At 57.6% G+C, this 20,834-nt stretch overlaps 2 protein-coding genes across 2 annotated transcripts; both read right to left on the bottom strand.

The window, feature by feature from the left end:
• Positions 1-484: 484 nt before the first annotated feature.
• Positions 485-2,865, bottom strand: LOC144249943 (elongin-A-like). Its single transcript, XM_077792180.1, has 4 exons — positions 2,160-2,865; positions 1,756-1,857; positions 829-1,668; positions 485-576 (listed from the first exon to the last, which is right to left on the bottom strand). Exons 1-4 carry the CDS (start codon positions 2,863-2,865, stop codon positions 485-487), a joined length of 1,740 nt encoding a protein of 579 aa, XP_077648306.1.
• A 2,238-nt stretch (positions 2,866-5,103) lies between these two features.
• Positions 5,104-7,477, bottom strand: LOC144249942 (elongin-A-like). Its single transcript, XM_077792179.1, has 4 exons — positions 6,772-7,477; positions 6,347-6,469; positions 5,448-6,287; positions 5,104-5,195 (listed from the first exon to the last, which is right to left on the bottom strand). Exons 1-4 carry the CDS (start codon positions 7,475-7,477, stop codon positions 5,104-5,106), a joined length of 1,761 nt encoding a protein of 586 aa, XP_077648305.1.
• Between the last annotated feature and the right edge of the window lie 13,357 nt (positions 7,478-20,834).

Here is a 20,834-nt window from a genome sequence, read left to right as displayed (position 1 = left end):
TCATTTCGGTCTCTCGTTTGCCTTTGGTTGTTGCTGCTGTTTCCCCTTGTACTGGGTGTTGAACAGAAGGGTGCTTTACCACCCTCCCCTCCCCAAACCTTGCTCTTTATTTATTTATTTTGGTATTGTTGTTGTTGTTTGTTTGTTTGTTTGTTTGTTTGTTTTCACAGTTAGTCAGATTCACCAGTCCTTGAACTAGTGGCTCCTGGGGCCATGTGTAAGAAAGCCCGCTGTCCTTCCCAAATAGACAACTGAGAGCTTTGACGGGCCTTTATTAGTCTAAAATTCAATCAGGGGGATTTCTACATGAAAACAACATCAGGGCTTAGGAGGGGCTCAGGTGACAAGAAAGGAAACAAAGGCAGTGAACTGGCATCGAGCTCTCCCGCGAGGGACACGCGCAAAGCACAGGGCAGAGAGTCCACGTTTGGCAGAGATCGAAGCCTCCTTTGGAAATCGCAAATGTCCAAGGCAAGGGCTGAGTTCATCTTCGGGAGATGACTCTCCTGTAGTCCTTAAGGGTCTTGGCCAAGAGTGGGGGGATGTCCTTAGCCTTGGCTTTTCTGGTGTTGGCCACTGGTGCCCCGCGGTGAGCTCTGACAGGGTTCCAAGAGGCCTCTGCTGCGGTCTCACTTGTAGCATCCAAGCTGCTGCCTCTGATGCCTCTGCAGCTGCTGCTGCTGCTGCTGCTGCTGCTGCTGCTGCTGCTGCTGGTGCTGGAGGGCGTGTCTCTGCCTCCCCTGGGGTCCTGGGCTGGTTGGAAGTTGGGTCTTCCTGAGGCGGCCGCTGCTAGTGTCCCAAACTGGCCGTGCCTCCTTGGAACCTCACCGGGTGACTTGAAATAGACCATCTTGGTTTGTCGGCCTCGGGGCTCTTGAGGATGTCTGGATCGTATTTGGGAGGTGAGTGCTCGCAGTCGCTGCTCTCGGGCGTCCTGAAGCCGCAGGTACATCTCCCTCCAGGACTCGTTCTCCTTAGGCGTTTCTCCCTTAAATTCTTGGCCACAGTGCAGTCTCCAGAGCCCATCTGACTCTTCCGCGGTCCCTTGGTGGCATCTCTCCGCGTGGTACAGCTGCTCGGGTGTGCAATTCTCCAGAGCAGACCCGAAAGGAGAATGCGGGAGCGCCCTCTCTTCCCACAGGGAATCCTGGTCTGCAACTCCCTGGCTGCCCCGTGGGAGCCAGGTCGTGTGGGCGAGATGGTCACGTTTGCCACCAGAGAACACGGGTGTCCTGGAATTAGTTCGCATTCCAGCCAAGCCAGCTTCTTCCTCTTTCTGAGGTGAAGAGAGCGCTGTTGCATGGGGTGCAAAGAAGCTCATCGGCGCATCATCATCCTCATCAGGAGGGGGACTGGGTGGGTCCCACAGGCTGGGGGACGGCGTGCCAGGCAGCACCGCAGCGGCTTCTCGGGAGACCCCTTCCATCCTGGCCCCACCGCCTTGGCCTTGGGCAGGCTGCGGCCCCGCCGACTGCTTTGCAGTCACCAGAGGAGGAAAGTTCTCCGCCGAGTCCAGGTGTTGGCTCGACCTCTTGGAAGCTTCTGCTTTCCGTGCCTTGGCCGAAGTCTTCGCCTTTTTCTTCTTCTTCCCAGGCCGCTCATCATACGTGAGGTACGCCTCGAAAGACATGGTGGGCGCCTCCGAGAACTCCTCCTCTGGCTGTCCGTCTGTGGGGGGTGGGGGGTGAGGAAACAAAACGGAAACAAAAATTAAAAAACAAACAAACCGAAAACGGAAAGGGTATCAGCACCAACCACAGTGAAAGCAAGAATCAGCAGCCCGCAGCCCGCAGCCCGCAGCCCGCAGGCGCTCTGCCTGTTCTTCAGCAGCCGAGCCGGGCTTGGGGGGCTCACTTTCTGGGTAGAGGATGGATGGTACTGGATTCACCGGGGAAGGGATGCCTCCCCTGCCCCTCCCCTCCCCGCACCCAACCACCCAACCACCCAACCACCCGGACTGCTGTCTTGGATGGATGGTTCTCTCCCTTCTAGGGCTCCTTCTGTCACTGGGAGAGAAGAATTGACTGCAAGGATCCACATTTTAGCTCCTCTCGACCTCCCTCCCTCCGTCCCTCCTGCCCCCAGGTCCCACGCTGTCTGGGGGCTCCATGAGCTCCTTCTCCTTTCCTGTCCAAATGAGAAGATGGATTCCATCTTACCGTTGGGATCCTCGAGTTGGTCATCGGTCTCTCTTGCTCTGGGCAGCAGGTCGTGTTTCCCCCGGGGTCCATGCAGGGCACTTGCTCGCGGGAGTCCCGTGGTGGCCTGAAAAGGACCATCCCGGCCTTCGACAGGCACGCGGCCACGAGCGGAGGGCTCCGTGTCCTCCGGGGAAGCGGAGTGGTCCCCGCACATCGGATGAGGACCGGTAGGCCCCCCGGAGGCCCGAGCAGGGCAGCCATCCCAAGAGCGCCAGGGTGCAGGCAACGCTGCCAGCCGGGGGCGCTTCTTGCTCCCGTCTTCTCTCCTCTCACGCCTGGGAGACCTCTCCAGGTCTCTGTGCTTTTTGGGTCCGTGCCCGGTCCGGCGGGATGGACTGCCGAGTTTTCTCGAGTTTTCTCGGGAGCCCGTGTCCGTGATTTCCTTTGCCAGTTGGGAGTCGTGCGGACCACGCCCGGGGTCGGCCTCCAGAAGAGCCAGCTTCTTCCACCGGGCCGCCAAGTCCCTGGCCGGGCCGCCAAGGAGCTCGTGGTGGCGCAAGCTCTTGACCATCTTTCTGACACCTGTCTCCTGCAGGATGTGTGCGGTGAGGGGCAAGGCGGAGAGCTGCTGCAAGTATTTCTGGAGCTTGTCAGGGCGGGTCCTGGTGGCCAGGCGCCCCTGCAGCTTGCGAACGGCTCGCAGCAGCACCTCCTCGGACGCCATCTCGGGTGGCCGGCTCGGCCTCGGCCCTGGACTCGGTCCGCTGTCGCTCTGCCGGGGTATCGGGGCCCTGGCAACGGCTGGCCGCTTGTTCCGGGCGCGCTGGTGCTGCCCCGAGCGCCGCTGGGCGGGTGTGCTTCTGGTCCTCAGGGCGCCGGGCCTCAGCTGGAAGCACCTGTGCCTGGCGCTGTCCCAGAAGGAATGAGGCTGCAGAGGCAGGCCGACCTGGGCTTTATAGAGCCCCTGGCTCCGCCCCCCTGCCCGAGTGTGCGCCACGCCCCGCCCTCAAGGACCCCGCCCACCTGTCTCTTTCCAGGAGCACCCGCTAGCTCAGCTCCCATCCACTTCTGCGCCCGCCACCCATGCACTGGATTGGGTGGGCAGAACCTGGGTCCAATCAGGAGCGGCCACCCCGGCTAGAGCCTGGGTCTCGGTACCACCCGACTCGCGGACTAGTCTTCTCCCTCTTGGGCGCACGGGGAGACTGAATTTCAGGGACACGCCCTTCTGTGGCCCTGGGTCCCAGGACGGCGATTTGCCAGGGAAACCGGAACTGACTCTGAGGAGTCTAGGTCCTGTTGGGAGCCCAGGAATGGAGGCCCGGAGAGCCAAGAGGATTGGGGAAGCTTAGCTCCACAGGGCGAGGGTGATTCCTTGGCAGGAACCTCCAAAGGAAGTCTGGCGGGGGTTCCGTGGAATGAACTTGTGGCCATTGGCTCCAAAGGCCTGACTATCAGCCCGAGGGGGCGAGTTTGAAGAGCCCCAAGGCACCAGGCGGCCCGTGGGATACAAAAACCCATTTCTGAACGGTATTCAGCGCTTCTGGTGGTTTGGTTGGTTCCTTTGGGGGGATCCAACGAAGGGGTACTGGACCGGTGAGCGACCCCCGCCCACTCCCGCCCCCCACCTGAAGGCCCCTTTTGGCTTCTATTGAGAGGCAGGGTCTCGGTGAGCGGATGAGAGCCTGGCTTTGCCAGAGGCTGGCCTGGATCTCGCCCTGCTCCTGCTTCAGCCTCCCGAGCTGTTGGGATTATAGGCGGGAGCCGCTGGATCTTTCCCTTGACAACTCAGTACTTTGCACAGCCTCCATCCTTCTCCTTTCCAGACACAGAGATATCTCTCCGAAACATCTTCTTTCTTGATTGCCTTATGTTTTGCCATCCATTTGAGACTGGTCGGGGGGAGTGTGTTTGTGTGTGTGGCCCTGTGTGTGTGTGTGTGGGGGGGGGGCTCCTGCACGCGTGCGGGCACACACACACACACACACACACACACACACACACAAGGAAAGCATGCATTCTTATTTGTCAGGGTCCTGTGGTTTATCCCAGGACCCTTATTGGATCCGTGTTCCCGCCGTTTTTCCATGGGCTTGGGGGAGTGTTTCTGGGTTGTCAGATCTGTTCTCTTGGTCTGTTTCTCTGTTTCTGATGCCAATGCCAGTGGTTATTCTTGAGGGAGTTGGGTTGGTGGGTGTGGTTTTCTTTGTTTCTGGATTAGATAACCGGACATTGTACTGAGGGGGGCGGGGGCTTTCAACCCCTGAGGCATATTATATTAGCAGGTTTTTTTTTTTTTTTGTACTTTACTTTGAGACAGGGTCTCACCGAGTTGCTCTGTCCTCGCTAAGTGGCTGAGGCTGGCTCTGAACTCTCTGCGCGCCTTTGTGAGCCTCCTGAACCGTTGGCGTCACTGGCGAGCATCACCGCCATTGGCTCGTCCTCATTTCTTCTTCTTCTTCTTGTTGTACTTTTCATTTCGGTCTCTCGTTTGCCTTTGGTTGTTGCTGCTGTTTCCCCTTGTACTGGGTGTTGAACAGAAGGGTGCTTTACCACCCTCCCCTCCCCAAAACTTGCTCTTTATTTATTTATTTTGGTATTGTTGTTGTTGTTTGTTTGTTTGTTTGTTTGTTTGTTTGTTTTCACAGTTAGTCAGATTCACCAGTCCTTGAACTAGTGGCTCCTGGGGCCATGTGTAAGAAAGCCCGCTGTCCTTCCCAAATAGACAACTGAGAGCTTTGACGGGCCTTTATTAGTCTAAAATTCAATCAGGGGGATTTCTACATGAAAACAACATCAGGGCTTAGGAGGGGCTCAGGTGACAAGAAAGGAAACAAAGGCAGTGAACTGGCATCGAGCTCTCCCGCAAGGGACACGCGCAAAGCACAGGGCAGAGAGTCCACGTTTGGCAGAGATCGAAGCCTCCTTTGGAAATCGCAAATGTCCAAGGCAAGGGCTGAGTTCATCTTCGGGAGATGACTCTCCTGTAGTCCTTAAGGGTCTTGGCCAAGAGTGGGGGGATGTCCTTAGCCTTGGCTTTTCTGGTGTTGGCCACTGGTGCCCCGCGGTGAGCTCTGACAGGGTTCCAAGAGGCCTCTGCTGCGGTCTCACTTGTAGCATCCAAGCTGCTGCCTCTGATGCCTCTGCAGCTGCTGCTGCTGCTGCTGCTGCTGCTGCTGCTGCTGCTGCTGGTGCTGGAGGGCGTGTCTCTGCCTCCCCTGGGGTCCTGGGCTGGTTGGAAGTTGGGTCTTCCTGAGGCGGCCGCTGCTAGTGTCCCAAACTGGCCGTGCCTCCTTGGAACCTCACCGGGTGACTTGAAATAGACCATCTTGGTTTGTCGGCCTCGGGGCTCTTGAGGATGTCTGGATCGTATTTGGGAGGTGAGTGCTCGCAGTCGCTGCTCTCGGGCGTCCTGAAGCCGCAGGTACATCTCCCTCCAGGACTCGTTCTCCTTAGGCGTTTCTCCCTTAAATTCTTGGCCACAGTGCAGTCTCCAGAGCCCATCTGACTCTTCCGCGGTCCCTTGGTGGCATCTCTCCGCGTGGTACAGCTGCTCGGGTGTGCAATTGTCCAGAGCAGACCCGAAAGGAGAATGCGGGAGCGCCCTCTCTTCCCACAGGGAATCCTGGTCTGCAACTCCCTGGCTGCCCCGTGGGAGCCAGGTCGTGTGGGCGAGATGGTCACGTTTGCCACCAGAGAACACGGGTGTCCTGGAATTAGTTCGCATTCCAGCGAAGCCAGCTTCTTCCTCTTTCTGAGGTGAAGAGAGCGCTGTTGCATGGGGTGCAAAGAAGCTCATCGGCGCATCATCATCCTCATCAGGAGGGGGACTGGGTGGGTCCCACAGGCTGGGGGACGGCGTGCCAGGCAGCACCGCAGCGGCTTCTCGGGAGACCCCTTCCATCCTGGCCCCACCGCCTTGGCCTTGGGCAGGCTGCGGCCCCGCCGACTGCTTTGCAGTCACCAGAGGAGGAAAGTTCTCCGCCGAGTCCAGGTGTTGGCTCGACCTCTTGGAAGCTTCTGCTTTCCGTGCCTTGGCCGAAGTCTTCGCCTTTTTCTTCTTCTTCCCAGGCCGCTCATCATACGTGAGGTACGCCTCGAAAGACATGGTGGGCGCCTCCGAGAACTCCTCCTCTGGCTGTCCGTCTGTGGGGGGTGGGGGGTGAGGAAACAAAACGGAAACAAAAATTAAAAAACAAACAAACCGAAAACGGAAAGGGTATCAGCACCAACCACAGTGAAAGCAAGAATCAGCAGCCCGCAGCCCGCAGCCCGCAGGCGCTCTGCCTGTTCTTCAGCAGCCGAGCCGGGCTTGGGGGGCTCACTTTCTGGGTAGAGGATGGATGGTACTGGATTCACCGGGGAAGGGATGCCTCCCCTGCCCCTCCCCTCCCCGCACCCAACCACCCAACCACCCAACCACCCGGACTGCTGTCTTGGATGGATGGTTCTCTCCCTTCTAGGGCTCCTTCTGTCACTGGGAGAGAAGAATTGACTGCAAGGATCCACATTTTAGCTCCTCTCGACCTCCCTCCCTCCGTCCCTCCTGCCCCCAGGTCCCACGCTGTCTGGGGGCTCCATGATCTCCTTCTCCTTTCCTGTCCAAATGAGAAGATGGATTCCATCTTACCGTTGGGATCCTCGAGTTGGTCATCGGTCTCTCTTGCTCTGGGCAGCAGGTCGTGTTTCCCCCGGGGTCCATGCAGGGCACTTGCTCGCGGGAGTCCCGTGGTGGCCTGAAAAGGACCATCCCGGCCTTCGACAGGCACGCGGCCACGAGCGGAGGGCTCCGTGTCCTCCGGGGAAGCGGAGTGGTCCCCGCACATCGGATGAGGACCGGTAGGCCCCCCGGAGGCCCGAGCAGGGCAGCCATCCCAAGAGCGCCAGGGTGCAGGCAACGCTGCCAGCCGGGGGCGCTTCTTGCTCCCGTCTTCTCTCCTCTCACGCCTGGGAGACCTCTCCAGGTCTCTGTGCTTTTTGGGTCCGTGCCCGGTCCGGCGGGATGGACTGCCGAGTTTTCTCGAGTTTTCTCGGGAGCCCGTGTCCGTGATTTCCTTTGCCAGTTGGGAGTCGTGCGGACCACGCCCGGGGTCGGCCTCCAGAAGAGCCAGCTTCTTCCACCGGGCCGCCAAGTCCCTGGCCGGGCCGCCAAGGAGCTCGTGGTGGCGCAAGCTCTTGACCATCTTTCTGACACCTGTCTCCTGCAGGATGTGTGCGGTGAGGGGCAAGGCGGAGAGCTGCTGCAAGTCTTTCTGGAGCTTGTCAGGGCGGGTCCTGGTGGCCAGGCGCCCCTGCAGCTTGCGAACGGCTCGCAGCAGCACCTCCTCGGACGCCATCTCGGGTGGCCGGCTCGGCCTCGGCCCTGGACTCGGTTCGCTGTCGCTCTGCCGGGGTATCGGGGCCCTGGCAACGGCTGGCCGCTTGTTCCGGGCGCGCTGGTGCTGCCCCGAGCGCCGCTGGGCGGGTGTGCTTCTGGTCCTCAGGGCGCCGGGCCTCAGCTGGAAGCACCTGTGCCTGGCGCTGTCCCAGAAGGAATGAGGCTGCAGAGGCAGGCCGACCTGGGCTTTATAGAGCCCCTGGCTCCGCCCCCCTGCCCGAGTGTGCGCCCCGCCCCGCCCTCAAGGACCCCGCCCACCTGTCTCTTTCCAGGAGCACCCGCTAGCTCAGCTCCCATCCACTTCTGCGCCCGCCACCCATGCACTGGATTGGGTGGGCAGAACCTGGGTCCAATCAGGAGCGGCCACCCCGGCTAGAGCCTGGGTCTCGGTACCACCCGACTCGCGGACTAGTCTTCTCCCTCTTGGGCGCACGGGGAGACTGAATTTCAGGGACACGCCCTTCTGTGGCCCTGGGTCCCAGGACGGCGATTTGCCAGGGAAACCGGAACTGACTCTGAGGAGTCTAGGTCCTGTTGGGAGCCCAGGAATGGAGGCCCGGAGAGCCAAGAGGATTGGGGAAGCTTAGCTCCACAGGGCGAGGGTGATTCCTTGGCAGGAACCTCCAAAGGAAGTCTGGCGGGGGTTCCGTGGAATGAACTTGTGGCCATTGGCTCCAAAGGCCTGACTATCAGCCCGAGGGGGCGAGTTTGAAGAGCCCCAAGGCACCAGGCGGCCCGTGGGATACAAAAACCCATTTCTGAACGGTATTCAGCGCTTCTGGTGGTTTGGTTGGTTCCTTTGGGGGGATCCAACGAAGGGGTACTGGACCGGTGAGCGACCCCCGCCCACTCCCGCCCCCCACCTGAAGGCCCCTTTTGGCTTCTATTGAGAGGCAGGGTCTCGGTGAGCGGATGAGAGCCTGGCTTTGCCAGAGGCTGGCCTGGATCTCGCCCTGCTCCTGCTTCAGCCTCCCGAGCTGTTGGGATTATAGGCGGGAGCCGCTGGATCTTTCCCTTGACAACTCAGTACTTTGCACAGCCTCCATCCTTCTCCTTTCCAGACACAGAGATATCTCTCCGAAACATCTTCTTTCTTGATTGCCTTATGTTTTGCCATCCATTTGAGACTGGTCGGGGGGAGTGTGTTTGTGTGTGTGGCCCTGTGTGTGTGTGTGTGGGGGGGGGGGCTCCTGCACGCGTGCGGGCACACACACACACACACACACACACACACACACACAAGGAAAGCATGCATTCTTATTTGTCAGGGTCCTGTGGTTTATCCCAGGACCCTTATTGGATCCGTGTTCCCGCCGTTTTTCCATGGGCTTGGGGGAGTGTTTCTGGGTTGTCAGATCTGTTCTCTTGGTCTGTTTCTCTGTTTCTGATGCCAATGCCAGTGGTTATTCTTGAGGGAGTTGGGTTGGTGGGTGTGGTTTTCTTTGTTTCTGGATTAGATAACCGGACATTGTACTGAGGGGGGCGGGGGCTTTCAACCCCTGAGGCATATTATATTAGCAGGTTTTTTTTTTTTTTGTACTTTACTTTGAGACAGGGTCTCACCGAGTTGCTCTGTCCTCGCTAAGTGGCTGAGGCTGGCTCTGAACTCTCTGCGCGCCTTTGTGAGCCTCCTGAACCGTTGGCGTCACTGGCGAGCATCACCGCCATTGGCTCGTCCTCATTTCTTCTTCTTCTTCTTGTTGTACTTTTCATTTCGGTCTCTCGTTTGCCTTTGGTTGTTGCTGCTGTTTCCCCTTGTACTGGGTGTTGAACAGAAGGGTGCTTTACCACCCTCCCCTCCCCAAAACTTGCTCTTTATTTATTTATTTTGGTATTGTTGTTGTTGTTTGTTTGTTTGTTTGTTTGTTTGTTTGTTTTCACAGTTAGTCAGATTCACCAGTCCTTGAACTAGTGGCTCCTGGGGCCATGTGTAAGAAAGCCCGCTGTCCTTCCCAAATAGACAACTGAGAGCTTTGACGGGCCTTTATTAGTCTAAAATTCAATCAGGGGGATTTCTACATGAAAACAACATCAGGGCTTAGGAGGGGCTCAGGTGACAAGAAAGGAAACAAAGGCAGTGAACTGGCATCGAGCTCTCCCGCAAGGGACACGCGCAAAGCACAGGGCAGAGAGTCCACGTTTGGCAGAGATCGAAGCCTCCTTTGGAAATCGCAAATGTCCAAGGCAAGGGCTGAGTTCATCTTCGGGAGATGACTCTCCTGTAGTCCTTAAGGGTCTTGGCCAAGAGTGGGGGGATGTCCTTAGCCTTGGCTTTTCTGGTGTTGGCCACTGGTGCCCCGCGGTGAGCTCTGACAGGGTTCCAAGAGGCCTCTGCTGCGGTCTCACTTGTAGCATCCAAGCTGCTGCCTCTGATGCCTCTGCAGCTGCTGCTGCTGCTGCTGCTGCTGCTGCTGCTGCTGCTGCTGGTGCTGGAGGGCGTGTCTCTGCCTCCCCTGGGGTCCTGGGCTGGTTGGAAGTTGGGTCTTCCTGAGGCGGCCGCTGCTAGTGTCCCAAACTGGCCGTGCCTCCTTGGAACCTCACCGGGTGACTTGAAATAGACCATCTTGGTTTGTCGGCCTCGGGGCTCTTGAGGATGTCTGGATCGTATTTGGGAGGTGAGTGCTCGCAGTCGCTGCTCTCGGGCGTCCTGAAGCCGCAGGTACATCTCCCTCCAGGACTCGTTCTCCTTAGGCGTTTCTCCCTTAAATTCTTGGCCACAGTGCAGTCTCCAGAGCCCATCTGACTCTTCCGCGGTCCCTTGGTGGCATCTCTCCGCGTGGTACAGCTGCTCGGGTGTGCAATTGTCCAGAGCAGACCCGAAAGGAGAATGCGGGAGCGCCCTCTCTTCCCACAGGGAATCCTGGTCTGCAACTCCCTGGCTGCCCCGTGGGAGCCAGGTCGTGTGGGCGAGATGGTCACGTTTGCCACCAGAGAACACGGGTGTCCTGGAATTAGTTCGCATTCCAGCGAAGCCAGCTTCTTCCTCTTTCTGAGGTGAAGAGAGCGCTGTTGCATGGGGTGCAAAGAAGCTCATCGGCGCATCATCATCCTCATCAGGAGGGGGACTGGGTGGGTCCCACAGGCTGGGGGACGGCGTGCCAGGCAGCACCGCAGCGGCTTCTCGGGAGACCCCTTCCATCCTGGCCCCACCGCCTTGGCCTTGGGCAGGCTGCGGCCCCGCCGACTGCTTTGCAGTCACCAGAGGAGGAAAGTTCTCCGCCGAGTCCAGGTGTTGGCTCGACCTCTTGGAAGCTTCTGCTTTCCGTGCCTTGGCCGAAGTCTTCGCCTTTTTCTTCTTCTTCCCAGGCCGCTCATCATACGTGAGGTACGCCTCGAAAGACATGGTGGGCGCCTCCGAGAACTCCTCCTCTGGCTGTCCGTCTGTGGGGGGTGGGGGGTGAGGAAACAAAACGGAAACAAAAATTAAAAAACAAACAAACCGAAAACGGAAAGGGTATCAGCACCAACCACAGTGAAAGCAAGAATCAGCAGCCCGCAGCCCGCAGCCCGCAGGCGCTCTGCCTGTTCTTCAGCAGCCGAGCCGGGCTTGGGGGGCTCACTTTCTGGGTAGAGGATGGATGGTACTGGATTCACCGGGGAAGGGATGCCTCCCCTGCCCCTCCCCTCCCCGCACCCAACCACCCAACCACCCAACCACCCGGACTGCTGTCTTGGATGGATGGTTCTCTCCCTTCTAGGGCTCCTTCTGTCACTGGGAGAGAAGAATTGACTGCAAGGATCCACATTTTAGCTCCTCTCGACCTCCCTCCCTCCGTCCCTCCTGCCCCCAGGTCCCACGCTGTCTGGGGGCTCCATGATCTCCTTCTCCTTTCCTGTCCAAATGAGAAGATGGATTCCATCTTACCGTTGGGATCCTCGAGTTGGTCATCGGTCTCTCTTGCTCTGGGCAGCAGGTCGTGTTTCCCCCGGGGTCCATGCAGGGCACTTGCTCGCGGGAGTCCCGTGGTGGCCTGAAAAGGACCATCCCGGCCTTCGACAGGCACGCGGCCACGAGCGGAGGGCTCCGTGTCCTCCGGGGAAGCGGAGTGGTCCCCGCACATCGGATGAGGACCGGTAGGCCCCCCGGAGGCCCGAGCAGGGCAGCCATCCCAAGAGCGCCAGGGTGCAGGCAACGCTGCCAGCCGGGGGCGCTTCTTGCTCCCGTCTTCTCTCCTCTCACGCCTGGGAGACCTCTCCAGGTCTCTGTGCTTTTTGGGTCCGTGCCCGGTCCGGCGGGATGGACTGCCGAGTTTTCTCGAGTTTTCTCGGGAGCCCGTGTCCGTGATTTCCTTTGCCAGTTGGGAGTCGTGCGGACCACGCCCGGGGTCGGCCTCCAGAAGAGCCAGCTTCTTCCACCGGGCCGCCAAGTCCCTGGCCGGGCCGCCAAGGAGCTCGTGGTGGCGCAAGCTCTTGACCATCTTTCTGACACCTGTCTCCTGCAGGATGTGTGCGGTGAGGGGCAAGGCGGAGAGCTGCTGCAAGTCTTTCTGGAGCTTGTCAGGGCGGGTCCTGGTGGCCAGGCGCCCCTGCAGCTTGCGAACGGCTCGCAGCAGCACCTCCTCGGACGCCATCTCGGGTGGCCGGCTCGGCCTCGGCCCTGGACTCGGTTCGCTGTCGCTCTGCCGGGGTATCGGGGCCCTGGCAACGGCTGGCCGCTTGTTCCGGGCGCGCTGGTGCTGCCCCGAGCGCCGCTGGGCGGGTGTGCTTCTGGTCCTCAGGGCGCCGGGCCTCAGCTGGAAGCACCTGTGCCTGGCGCTGTCCCAGAAGGAATGAGGCTGCAGAGGCAGGCCGACCTGGGCTTTATAGAGCCCCTGGCTCCGCCCCCCTGCCCGAGTGTGCGCCCCGCCCCGCCCTCAAGGACCCCGCCCACCTGTCTCTTTCCAGGAGCACCCGCTAGCTCAGCTCCCATCCACTTCTGCGCCCGCCACCCATGCACTGGATTGGGTGGGCAGAACCTGGGTCCAATCAGGAGCGGCCACCCCGGCTAGAGCCTGGGTCTCGGTACCACCCGACTCGCGGACTAGTCTTCTCCCTCTTGGGCGCACGGGGAGACTGAATTTCAGGGACACGCCCTTCTGTGGCCCTGGGTCCCAGGACGGCGATTTGCCAGGGAAACCGGAACTGACTCTGAGGAGTCTAGGTCCTGTTGGGAGCCCAGGAATGGAGGCCCGGAGAGCCAAGAGGATTGGGGAAGCTTAGCTCCACAGGGCGAGGGTGATTCCTTGGCAGGAACCTCCAAAGGAAGTCTGGCGGGGGTTCCGTGGAATGAACTTGTGGCCATTGGCTCCAAAGGCCTGACTATCAGCCCGAGGGGGCGAGTTTGAAGAGCCCCAAGGCACCAGGCGGCCCGTGGGATACAAAAACCCATTTCTGAACGGTATTCAGCGCTTCTGGTGGTTTGGTTGGTTCCTTTGGGGGGATCCAACGAAGGGGTACTGGACCGGTGAGCGACCCCCGCCCACTCCCGCCCCCCACCTGAAGGCCCCTTTTGGCTTCTATTGAGAGGCAGGGTCTCGGTGAGCGGATGAGAGCCTGGCTTTGCCAGAGGCTGGCCTGGATCTCGCCCTGCTCCTGCTTCAGCCTCCCGAGCTGTTGGGATTATAGGCGGGAGCCGCTGGATCTTTCCCTTGACAACTCAGTACTTTGCACAGCCTCCATCCTTCTCCTTTCCAGACACAGAGATATCTCTCCGAAACATCTTCTTTCTTGATTGCCTTATGTTTTGCCATCCATTTGAGACTGGTCGGGGGGAGTGTGTTTGTGTGTGTGGCCCTGTGTGTGTGTGTGTGTGGGGGGGGGCTCCTGCACGCGTGCGGGCACACACACACACACACACACACACACACACACACAAGGAAAGCATGCATTCTTATTTGTCAGGGTCCTGTGGTTTATCCCAGGACCCTTATTGGATCCGTGTTCCCGCCGTTTTTCCATGGGCTTGGGGGAGTGTTTCTGGGTTGTCAGATCTGTTCTCTTGGTCTGTTTCTCTGTTTCTGATGCCAATGCCAGTGGTTATTCTTGAGGGAGTTGGGTTGGTGGGTGTGGTTTTCTTTGTTTCTGGATTAGATAACCGGACATTGTACTGAGGGGGGCGGGGGCTTTCAACCCCTGAGGCATATTATATTAGCAGGTTTTTTTTTTTTTTTGTACTTTACTTTGAGACAGGGTCTCACCGAGTTGCTCTGTCCTCGCTAAGTGGCTGAGGCTGGCTCTGAACTCTCTGCGCGCCTTTGTGAGCCTCCTGAACCGTTGGCGTCACTGGCGAGCATCACCGCCATTGGCTCGTCCTCATTTCTTCTTCTTCTTCTTGTTGTACTTTTCATTTCGGTCTCTCGTTTGCCTTTGGTTGTTGCTGCTGTTTCCCCTTGTACTGGGTGTTGAACAGAAGGGTGCTTTACCACCCTCCCCTCCCCAAAACTTGCTCTTTATTTATTTATTTTGGTATTGTTGTTGTTGTTTGTTTGTTTGTTTGTTTGTTTGTTTGTTTTCACAGTTAGTCAGATTCACCAGTCCTTGAACTAGTGGCTCCTGGGGCCATGTGTAAGAAAGCCCGCTGTCCTTCCCAAATAGACAACTGAGAGCTTTGACGGGCCTTTATTAGTCTAAAATTCAATCAGGGGGATTTCTACATGAAAACAACATCAGGGCTTAGGAGGGGCTCAGGTGACAAGAAAGGAAACAAAGGCAGTGAACTGGCATCGAGCTCTCCCGCGAGGGACACGCGCAAAGCACAGGGCAGAGAGTCCACGTTTGGCAGAGATCGAAGCCTCCTTTGGAAATCGCAAATGTCCAAGGCAAGGGCTGAGTTCATCTTCGGGAGATGACTCTCCTGTAGTCCTTAAGGGTCTTGGCCAAGAGTGGGGGGATGTCCTTAGCCTTGGCTTTTCTGGTGTTGGCCACTGGTGCCCCGCGGTGAGCTCTAACAGGGTTCCAAGAGGCCTCTGCTGCGGTCTCACTTGTAGCATCCAAGCTGCTGCCTCTGATGCCTCTGCAGCTGCTGCTGCTGCTGCTGCTGCTGCTGCTGCTGCTGCTGCTGGTGCTGGAGGGCGTGTCTCTGCCTCCCCTGGGGTCCTGGGCTGGTTGGAAGTTGGGTCTTCCTGAGGCGGCCGCTGCTAGTGTCCCAAACTGGCCGTGCCTCCTTGGAACCTCACCGGGTGACTTGAAATAGACCATCTTGGTTTGTCGGCCTCGGGGCTCTTGAGGATGTCTGGATCGTATTTGGGAGGTGAGTGCTCGCAGTCGCTGCTCTCGGGCGTCCTGAAGCCGCAGGTACATCTCCCTCCAGGACTCGTTCTCCTTAGGCGTTTCTCCCTTAAATTCTTGGCCACAGTGCAGTCTCCAGAGCCCATCTGACTCTTCCGCGGTCCCTTGGTGGCATCTCTCCGCGTGGTACAGCTGCTCGGGTGTGCAATTGTCCAGAGCAGACCCGAAAGGAGAATGCGGGAGCGCCCTCTCTTCCCACAGGGAATCCTGGTCTGCAACTCCCTGGCTGCCCCGTGGGAGCCAGGTCGTGTGGGCGAGATGGTCACGTTTGCCACCAGAGAACACGGGTGTCCTGGAATTAGTTCGCATTCCAGCCAAGCCAGCTTCTTCCTCTTTCTGAGGTGAAGAGAGCGCTGTTGCATGGGGTGCAAAGAAGCTCATCGGCGCATCATCATCCTCATCAGGAGGGGGACTGGGTGGGTCCCACAGGCTGGGGGACGGCGTGCCAGGCAGCAGCGCAGCGGCTTCTCGGGAGACCCCTTCCATCCTGGCCCCACCGCCTTGGCCTTGGGCAGGCTGCGGCCCCGCCGACTGCTTTGCAGTCACCAGAGGAGGAAAGTTCTCCGCCGAGTCCAGGTGTTGGCTCGACCTCTTGGAAGCTTCTGCTTTCCGTGCCTTGGCCGAAGTCTTCGCCTTTTTCTTCTTCTTCCCAGGCCGCTCATCATACGTGAGGTACGCCTCGAAAGACATGGTGGGCGCCTCCGAGAACTCCTCCTCTGGCTGTCCGTCTGTGGGGGGTGGGGGGTGAGGAAACAAAACGGAAACAAAAATTAAAAAACAAACAAACCGAAAACGGAAAGGGTATCAGCACCAACCACAGTGAAAGCAAGAATCAGCAGCCCGCAGCCCGCAGCCCGCAGGCGCTCTGCCTGTTCTTCAGCAGCCGAGCCGGGCTTGGGGGGCTCACTTTCTGGGTAGAGGATGGATGGTACTGGATTCACCGGGGAAGGGATGCCTCCCCTGCCCCTCCCCTCCCCGCACCCAACCACCCAACCACCCAACCACCCGGACTGCTGTCTTGGATGGATGGTTCTCTCCCTTCTAGGGCTCCTTCTGTCACTGGGAGAGAAGAATTGACTGCAAGGATCCACATTTTAGCTCCTCTCGACCTCCCTCCCTCCGTCCCTCCTGCCAGGTCCCACGCTGTCTGGGGGCTCCATGAGCTCCTTCTCCTTTCCTGTCCAAATGAGAAGATGGATTCCATCTTACCGTTGGGATCCTCGAGTTGGTCATCGGTCTCTCTTGCTCTGGGCAGCAGGTCGTGTTTCCCCCGGGGTCCATGCAGGGCACTTGCTCGCGGGAGTCCCGTGGTGGCCTGAAAAGGACCATCCCGGCCTTCGACAGGCACGCGGCCACGAGCGGAGGGCTCCGTGTCCTCCGGGGAAGCGGAGTGGTCCCCGCACATCGGATGAGGACCGGTAGGCCCCCCGGAGGCCCGAGCAGGGCAGCCATCCCAAGAGCGCCAGGGTGCAGGCAACACTGCCAGCCGGGGGCGCTTCTTGCTCCCGTCTTCTCTCCTCTCACGCCTGGGAGACCTCTCCAGGTCTCTGTGCTTTTTGGGTCCGTGCCCGGTCCGGCGGGATGGACTGCCGAGTTTTCTCGGGAGCCCGTGTCCGTGATTTCCTTTGCCAGTTGGGAGTCGTGCGGACCACGCCCGGGGTCGGCCTCCAGAAGAGCCAGCTTCTTCCACCGGGCCGCCAAGTCCCTGGCCGGGCCGCCAAGGAGCTCGTGGTGGCGCAAGCTCTTGACCATCTTTCTGACACCTGTCTCCTGCAGGATGTGTGCGGTGAGGGGCAAGGCGGAGAGCTGCTGCAAGTATTTCTGGAGCTTGTCAGGGCGGGTCCTGGTGGCCAGGCGCCCCTGCAGCTTGCGAACGGCTCGCAGCAGCACCTCCTCGGACGCCATCTCGGGTGGCCGGCTCGGCCTCGGCCCTGGACTCGGTTCGCTGTCGCTCTGCCGGGGTATCGGGGCCCTGGCAACGGCTGGCCGCTTGTTCCGGGCGCGCTGGTGCTGCCCCGAGCGCCGCTGGGCGGGTGTGCTTCTGGTCCTCAGGGCGCCGGGCCTCAGCTGGAAGCACCTGTGCCTGGCGCTGTCCCAGAAGGAATGAGGCTGCAGAGGCAGGCCGACCTGGGCTTTATAGAGCCCCTGGCTCCGCCCCCCTGCCCGAGTGTGCGCCCCGCCCCGCCCTCAAGGACCCCGCCCACCTGTCTCTTTCCAGGAGCACCCGCTAGCTCAGCTCCCATCCACTTCTGCGCCCGCCACCCATGCACTGGATTGGGTGGGCAGAACCTGGGTCCAATCAGGAGCGGCCACCCCGGCTAGAGCCTGGGTCTCGGTACCACCCGACTCGCGGACTAGTCTTCTCCCTCTTGGGCGCACGGGGAGACTGAATTTCAGGGACACGCCCTTCTGTGGCCCTGGGTCCCAGGACAGCGATTTGCCAGGGAAACCGGAACTGACTCTGAGGAGTCTAGGTCCTGTTGGGAGCCCAGGAATGGAGGCCCGGAGAGCCAAGAGGATTGGGGAAGCTTAGCTCCACAGGGCGAGGGTGATTCCTTGGCAGGAACCTCCAAAGGAAGTCTGGCGGGGGTTCCGTGGAATGAACTTGTGGCCATTGGCTCCAAAGGCCTGACTATCAGCCCGAGGGGGCGAGTTTGAAGAGCCCCAAGGCACCAGGCGGCCCGTGGGATACAAAAACCCATTTCTGAACGGTATTCAGCGCTGCTGGTGGTTTGGTTGGTTCCTTTGGGGGGATCCAACGAAGGGGTACTGGACCGGTGAGCGACCCCCGCCCACTCCCGCCCCCCACCTGAAGGCCCCTTTTGGCTTCTATTGAGAGGCAGGGTCTCGGTGAGCGGATGAGAGCCTGGCTTTGCCAGAGGCTGGCCTGGATCTCGCCCTGCTCCTGCTTCAGCCTCCCGAGCTGTTGGGATTATAGGCGGGAGCCGCTGGATCTTTCCCTTGACAACTCAGTACTTTGCACAGCCTCCATCCTTCTCCTTTCCAGACACAGAGATATCTCTCCGAAACATCTTCTTTCTTGATTGCCTTATGTTTTGCCATCCATTTGAGACTGGTCGGGGAGAGTGTGTTTGTGTGTGTGGCCCTGTGTGTGTGTGTGGGGGGGGCTCCTGCACGCGTGCGGGCACACACACACACACACACACACACAAGGAAAGCATGCATTCTTATTTGTCAGGGTCCTGTGGTTTATCCCAGGACCCTTATTGGATCCGTGTTCCCGCCGTTTTTCCATGGGCTTGGGGGAGTGTTTCTGGGTTGTCAGATCTGTTCTCTTGGTCTGTTTCTCTGTTTCTGATGCCAATGCCAGTGGTTATTCTTGAGGGAGTTGGGTTGGTGGGTGTGGTTTTCTTTGTTTCTGGATTAGATAACCGGACATTGTACTGAGGGGGGCGGGGGCTTTCAACCCCTGAGGCATATTATATTAGCAGGTTTTTTTTTTTTTTTTTTTTTTTTTTGTACTTTACTTTGAGACAGGGTCTCACCGAGTTGCTCTGTCCTCGCTAAGTGGCTGAGGCTGGCTCTGAACTCTCTGCGCGCCTTTGTGAGCCTCCTGAACCGTTGGCGTCACTGGCGAGCATCACCGCCATTGGCTCGTCCTCATTTCTTCTTCTTCTTCTTGTTGTACTTTTCATTTCGGTCTCTCGTTTGCCTTTGGTTGTTGCTGCTGTTTCCCCTTGTACTGGGTGTTGAACAGAAGGGTGCTTTACCACCCTCCCCTCCCCAAAACTTGCTCTTTATTTATTTATTTTGGTATTGTTGTTGTTTGTTTGTTTGTTTGTTTGTTTTCACAGTTAGTCAGATTCACCAGTCCTTGAACTAGTGGCTCCTGGGGCCATGTGTAAGAAAGCCCGCTGTCCTTCCCAAATAGACAACTGAGAGCTTTGACGGGCCTTTATTAGTCTAAAATTCAATCAGGGGGATTTCTACATGAAAACAACATCAGGGCTTAGGAGGGGCTCAGGTGACAAGAAAGGAAACAAAGGCAGTGAACTGGCATCGAGCTCTCCCGCGAGGGACACGCGCAAAGCACAGGGCAGAGAGTCCACGTTTGGCAGAGATCGAAGCCTCCTTTGGAAATCGCAAATGTCCAAGGCAAGGGCTGAGTTCATCTTCGGGAGATGACTCTCCTGTAGTCCTTAAGGGTCTTGGCCAAGAGTGGGGGGATGTCCTTAGCCTTGGCTTTTCTGGTGTTGGCCACTGGTGCCCCGCGGTGAGCTCTGACAGGGTTCCAAGAGGCCTCTGCTGCGGTCTCACTTGTAGCATCCAAGCTGCTGCCTCTGATGCCTCTGCTGCTGCTGCTGCTGCTGCTGCTGCTGCTGGTGGTGCTGGAGGGCGTGTCTCTGCCTCCCCTGGGGTCCTGGGCTGGTTGGAAGTTGGGTCTTCCTGAGGCGGCCGCTGCTAGTGTCCCAAACTGGCCGTGCCTCCTTGGAACCTCACCGGGTGACTTGAAATAGACCATCTTGGTTTGTCGGCCTTGGGGCTCTTGAGGATGTCTGGATCGTATTTGGGAGGTGAGTGCTCACAGTTTCTGCTCTCGGGCAGTCATCTGGGACCTGACAACCCTGATCTTGTGATCATTTCCTGAGCCTCTGTGTGATCCTCACAGCTCTCATATTCTACTCCCTTGTTTGGACCTTGGTGAGAGCTGCAACTTCTCCCTACAACCGTCTCCTCAACCCGGCTTCCACTTCTCGCCAGGAAAAGCCTGCCTTGCTTCTGGAGCTGGTTACTGTGGTTTGCGTGAATGTGCATCTGCTGGACTTAAAATCTAAGACTTAAGACTTTTGAACTTAACATACAAAGCAAATGTCTGGCCTTAGCCATGATTAAGTTTGTTTGCAGTGCTTAGAATTTATCTAGAATTGTTTGCTGTGAATTGATTATGTCTATTGCAGTGCCTAGCATTAAGGATTGTCATTTTCTTGATTAAGGACCTATAGAATAAAATTATGTTCAGTAATTTGAGTGAATAAAGCATTGAAAGTGGCTGAAGCACTTGGACATTTATTTGTTCCCTCGACTGCATAAGTCACAATTTTTCCCCTTGGGACAGCTAAGAAAGCCTGTGTTAGCCTAGTAAATCCAGTACACGGGGAAAATTGAGAAGCCTAATGGAAACAACTCATGCTTCTACCTCTGCTGATTCTTTCTAAAGGAGTGGCTCTGTTTTAAATGAATTTTAACAATTTGAGGTGAGACTGCTCAGGCACTTATGTATTCAGATGAGGGGGTGAGGATGCTCTGAGACACTCCAGGAAGAAGTGGCATAAAGAACGGAGGCAAGATCTCAACCCTAGAAAACTAACTCTGAAAGCAATTTGCGGGTCAGGACAGCACCTCCTCCCACACACCATCTCTGCCCCCTTATCTGTTTTCAGGACATGCTCTGATTTCCTCATTTCCCAGTGTCTGGCATTTGCTCTTGGAAAATCCTATGTATTTATTTAGTACTCGTGATTGAACCCAGGGATGCTCTATCTTAGCTGCATACCCAATCCTTTTTAATTAATTAATTAATTAATTTCGGTATCTGGGATTGAACCCAGGTATGTTTTACTGCTGAGCCACCTCCCCAGCCCTTTTATATATTGTTTTTAGAGTCAGGGTCTCACTGAGTTGCTTAGGACCTCACTAAGTTACTGAGACTGGCTTTTAACTCTCCAGCCTTCTGCCTCAGCCTCCAGAAGGGCTGGGGTTATAAGCATGCACCACCATGCCTGGCCTTGTTTTTTATTTTGAGACAGGATCTTGCTAATTTACCCAATCAAGACTTGAACTAGGATCCTCCTGCTTTAACCTCCTGGGGAGAGGGAATTATGGGTGTTCACCACCACACCTTATCCTCTTAATCTCCTAATCTTTGAAGAATATTTTAATTGGATACAGAATTCTAAATTGACGATAGTTTTTTCAGCACTTTCTAGATGTATAAGCATACCTCAGTAATTTTGCAGGTTTGGTTTTAGAGCACTACAACAAAGTGAATACTGCAATAGAGTGAGTCACACACAGTTTTTGGGTTTTCC

Source organism: Urocitellus parryii, chromosome 13, assembly GCF_045843805.1.
Source record: "Urocitellus parryii isolate mUroPar1 chromosome 13, mUroPar1.hap1, whole genome shotgun sequence".
Taxonomy (NCBI): domain Eukaryota; kingdom Metazoa; phylum Chordata; class Mammalia; order Rodentia; family Sciuridae; genus Urocitellus; species Urocitellus parryii.
Note: the sequence above shows the minus strand (reverse complement) of the source record. Positions and strands in the feature narration are given on the sequence as shown.

Coding starts and splice junctions, on each gene's coding strand:
- LOC144249943 (XM_077792180.1), bottom strand. CDS start 2,865: ATGGCGTCCGAGGAGGTGCTGCTGCGAGCCGTTCGCAAGCTGCAGGGG. Junction 1,669..1,755: donor TGATTCTTGCTTTCACTGTG/GTTGGTGCTGAT, acceptor CACCCCCCACAG/ACGGACAGCCAGAGGAGGAG. Junction 577..828: donor GGTCTATTTCAAGTCACCCG/GTGAGGTTCCAA, acceptor GCGGGGCACCAG/TGGCCAACACCAGAAAAGCC.
- LOC144249942 (XM_077792179.1), bottom strand. CDS start 7,477: ATGGCGTCCGAGGAGGTGCTGCTGCGAGCCGTTCGCAAGCTGCAGGGG. Junction 6,470..6,771: donor CCAACTCGAGGATCCCAACG/GTAAGATGGAAT, acceptor TCCTCTACCCAG/AAAGTGAGCCCCCCAAGCCC. Junction 6,288..6,346: donor TGATACCCTTTCCGTTTTCG/GTTTGTTTGTTT, acceptor CACCCCCCACAG/ACGGACAGCCAGAGGAGGAG.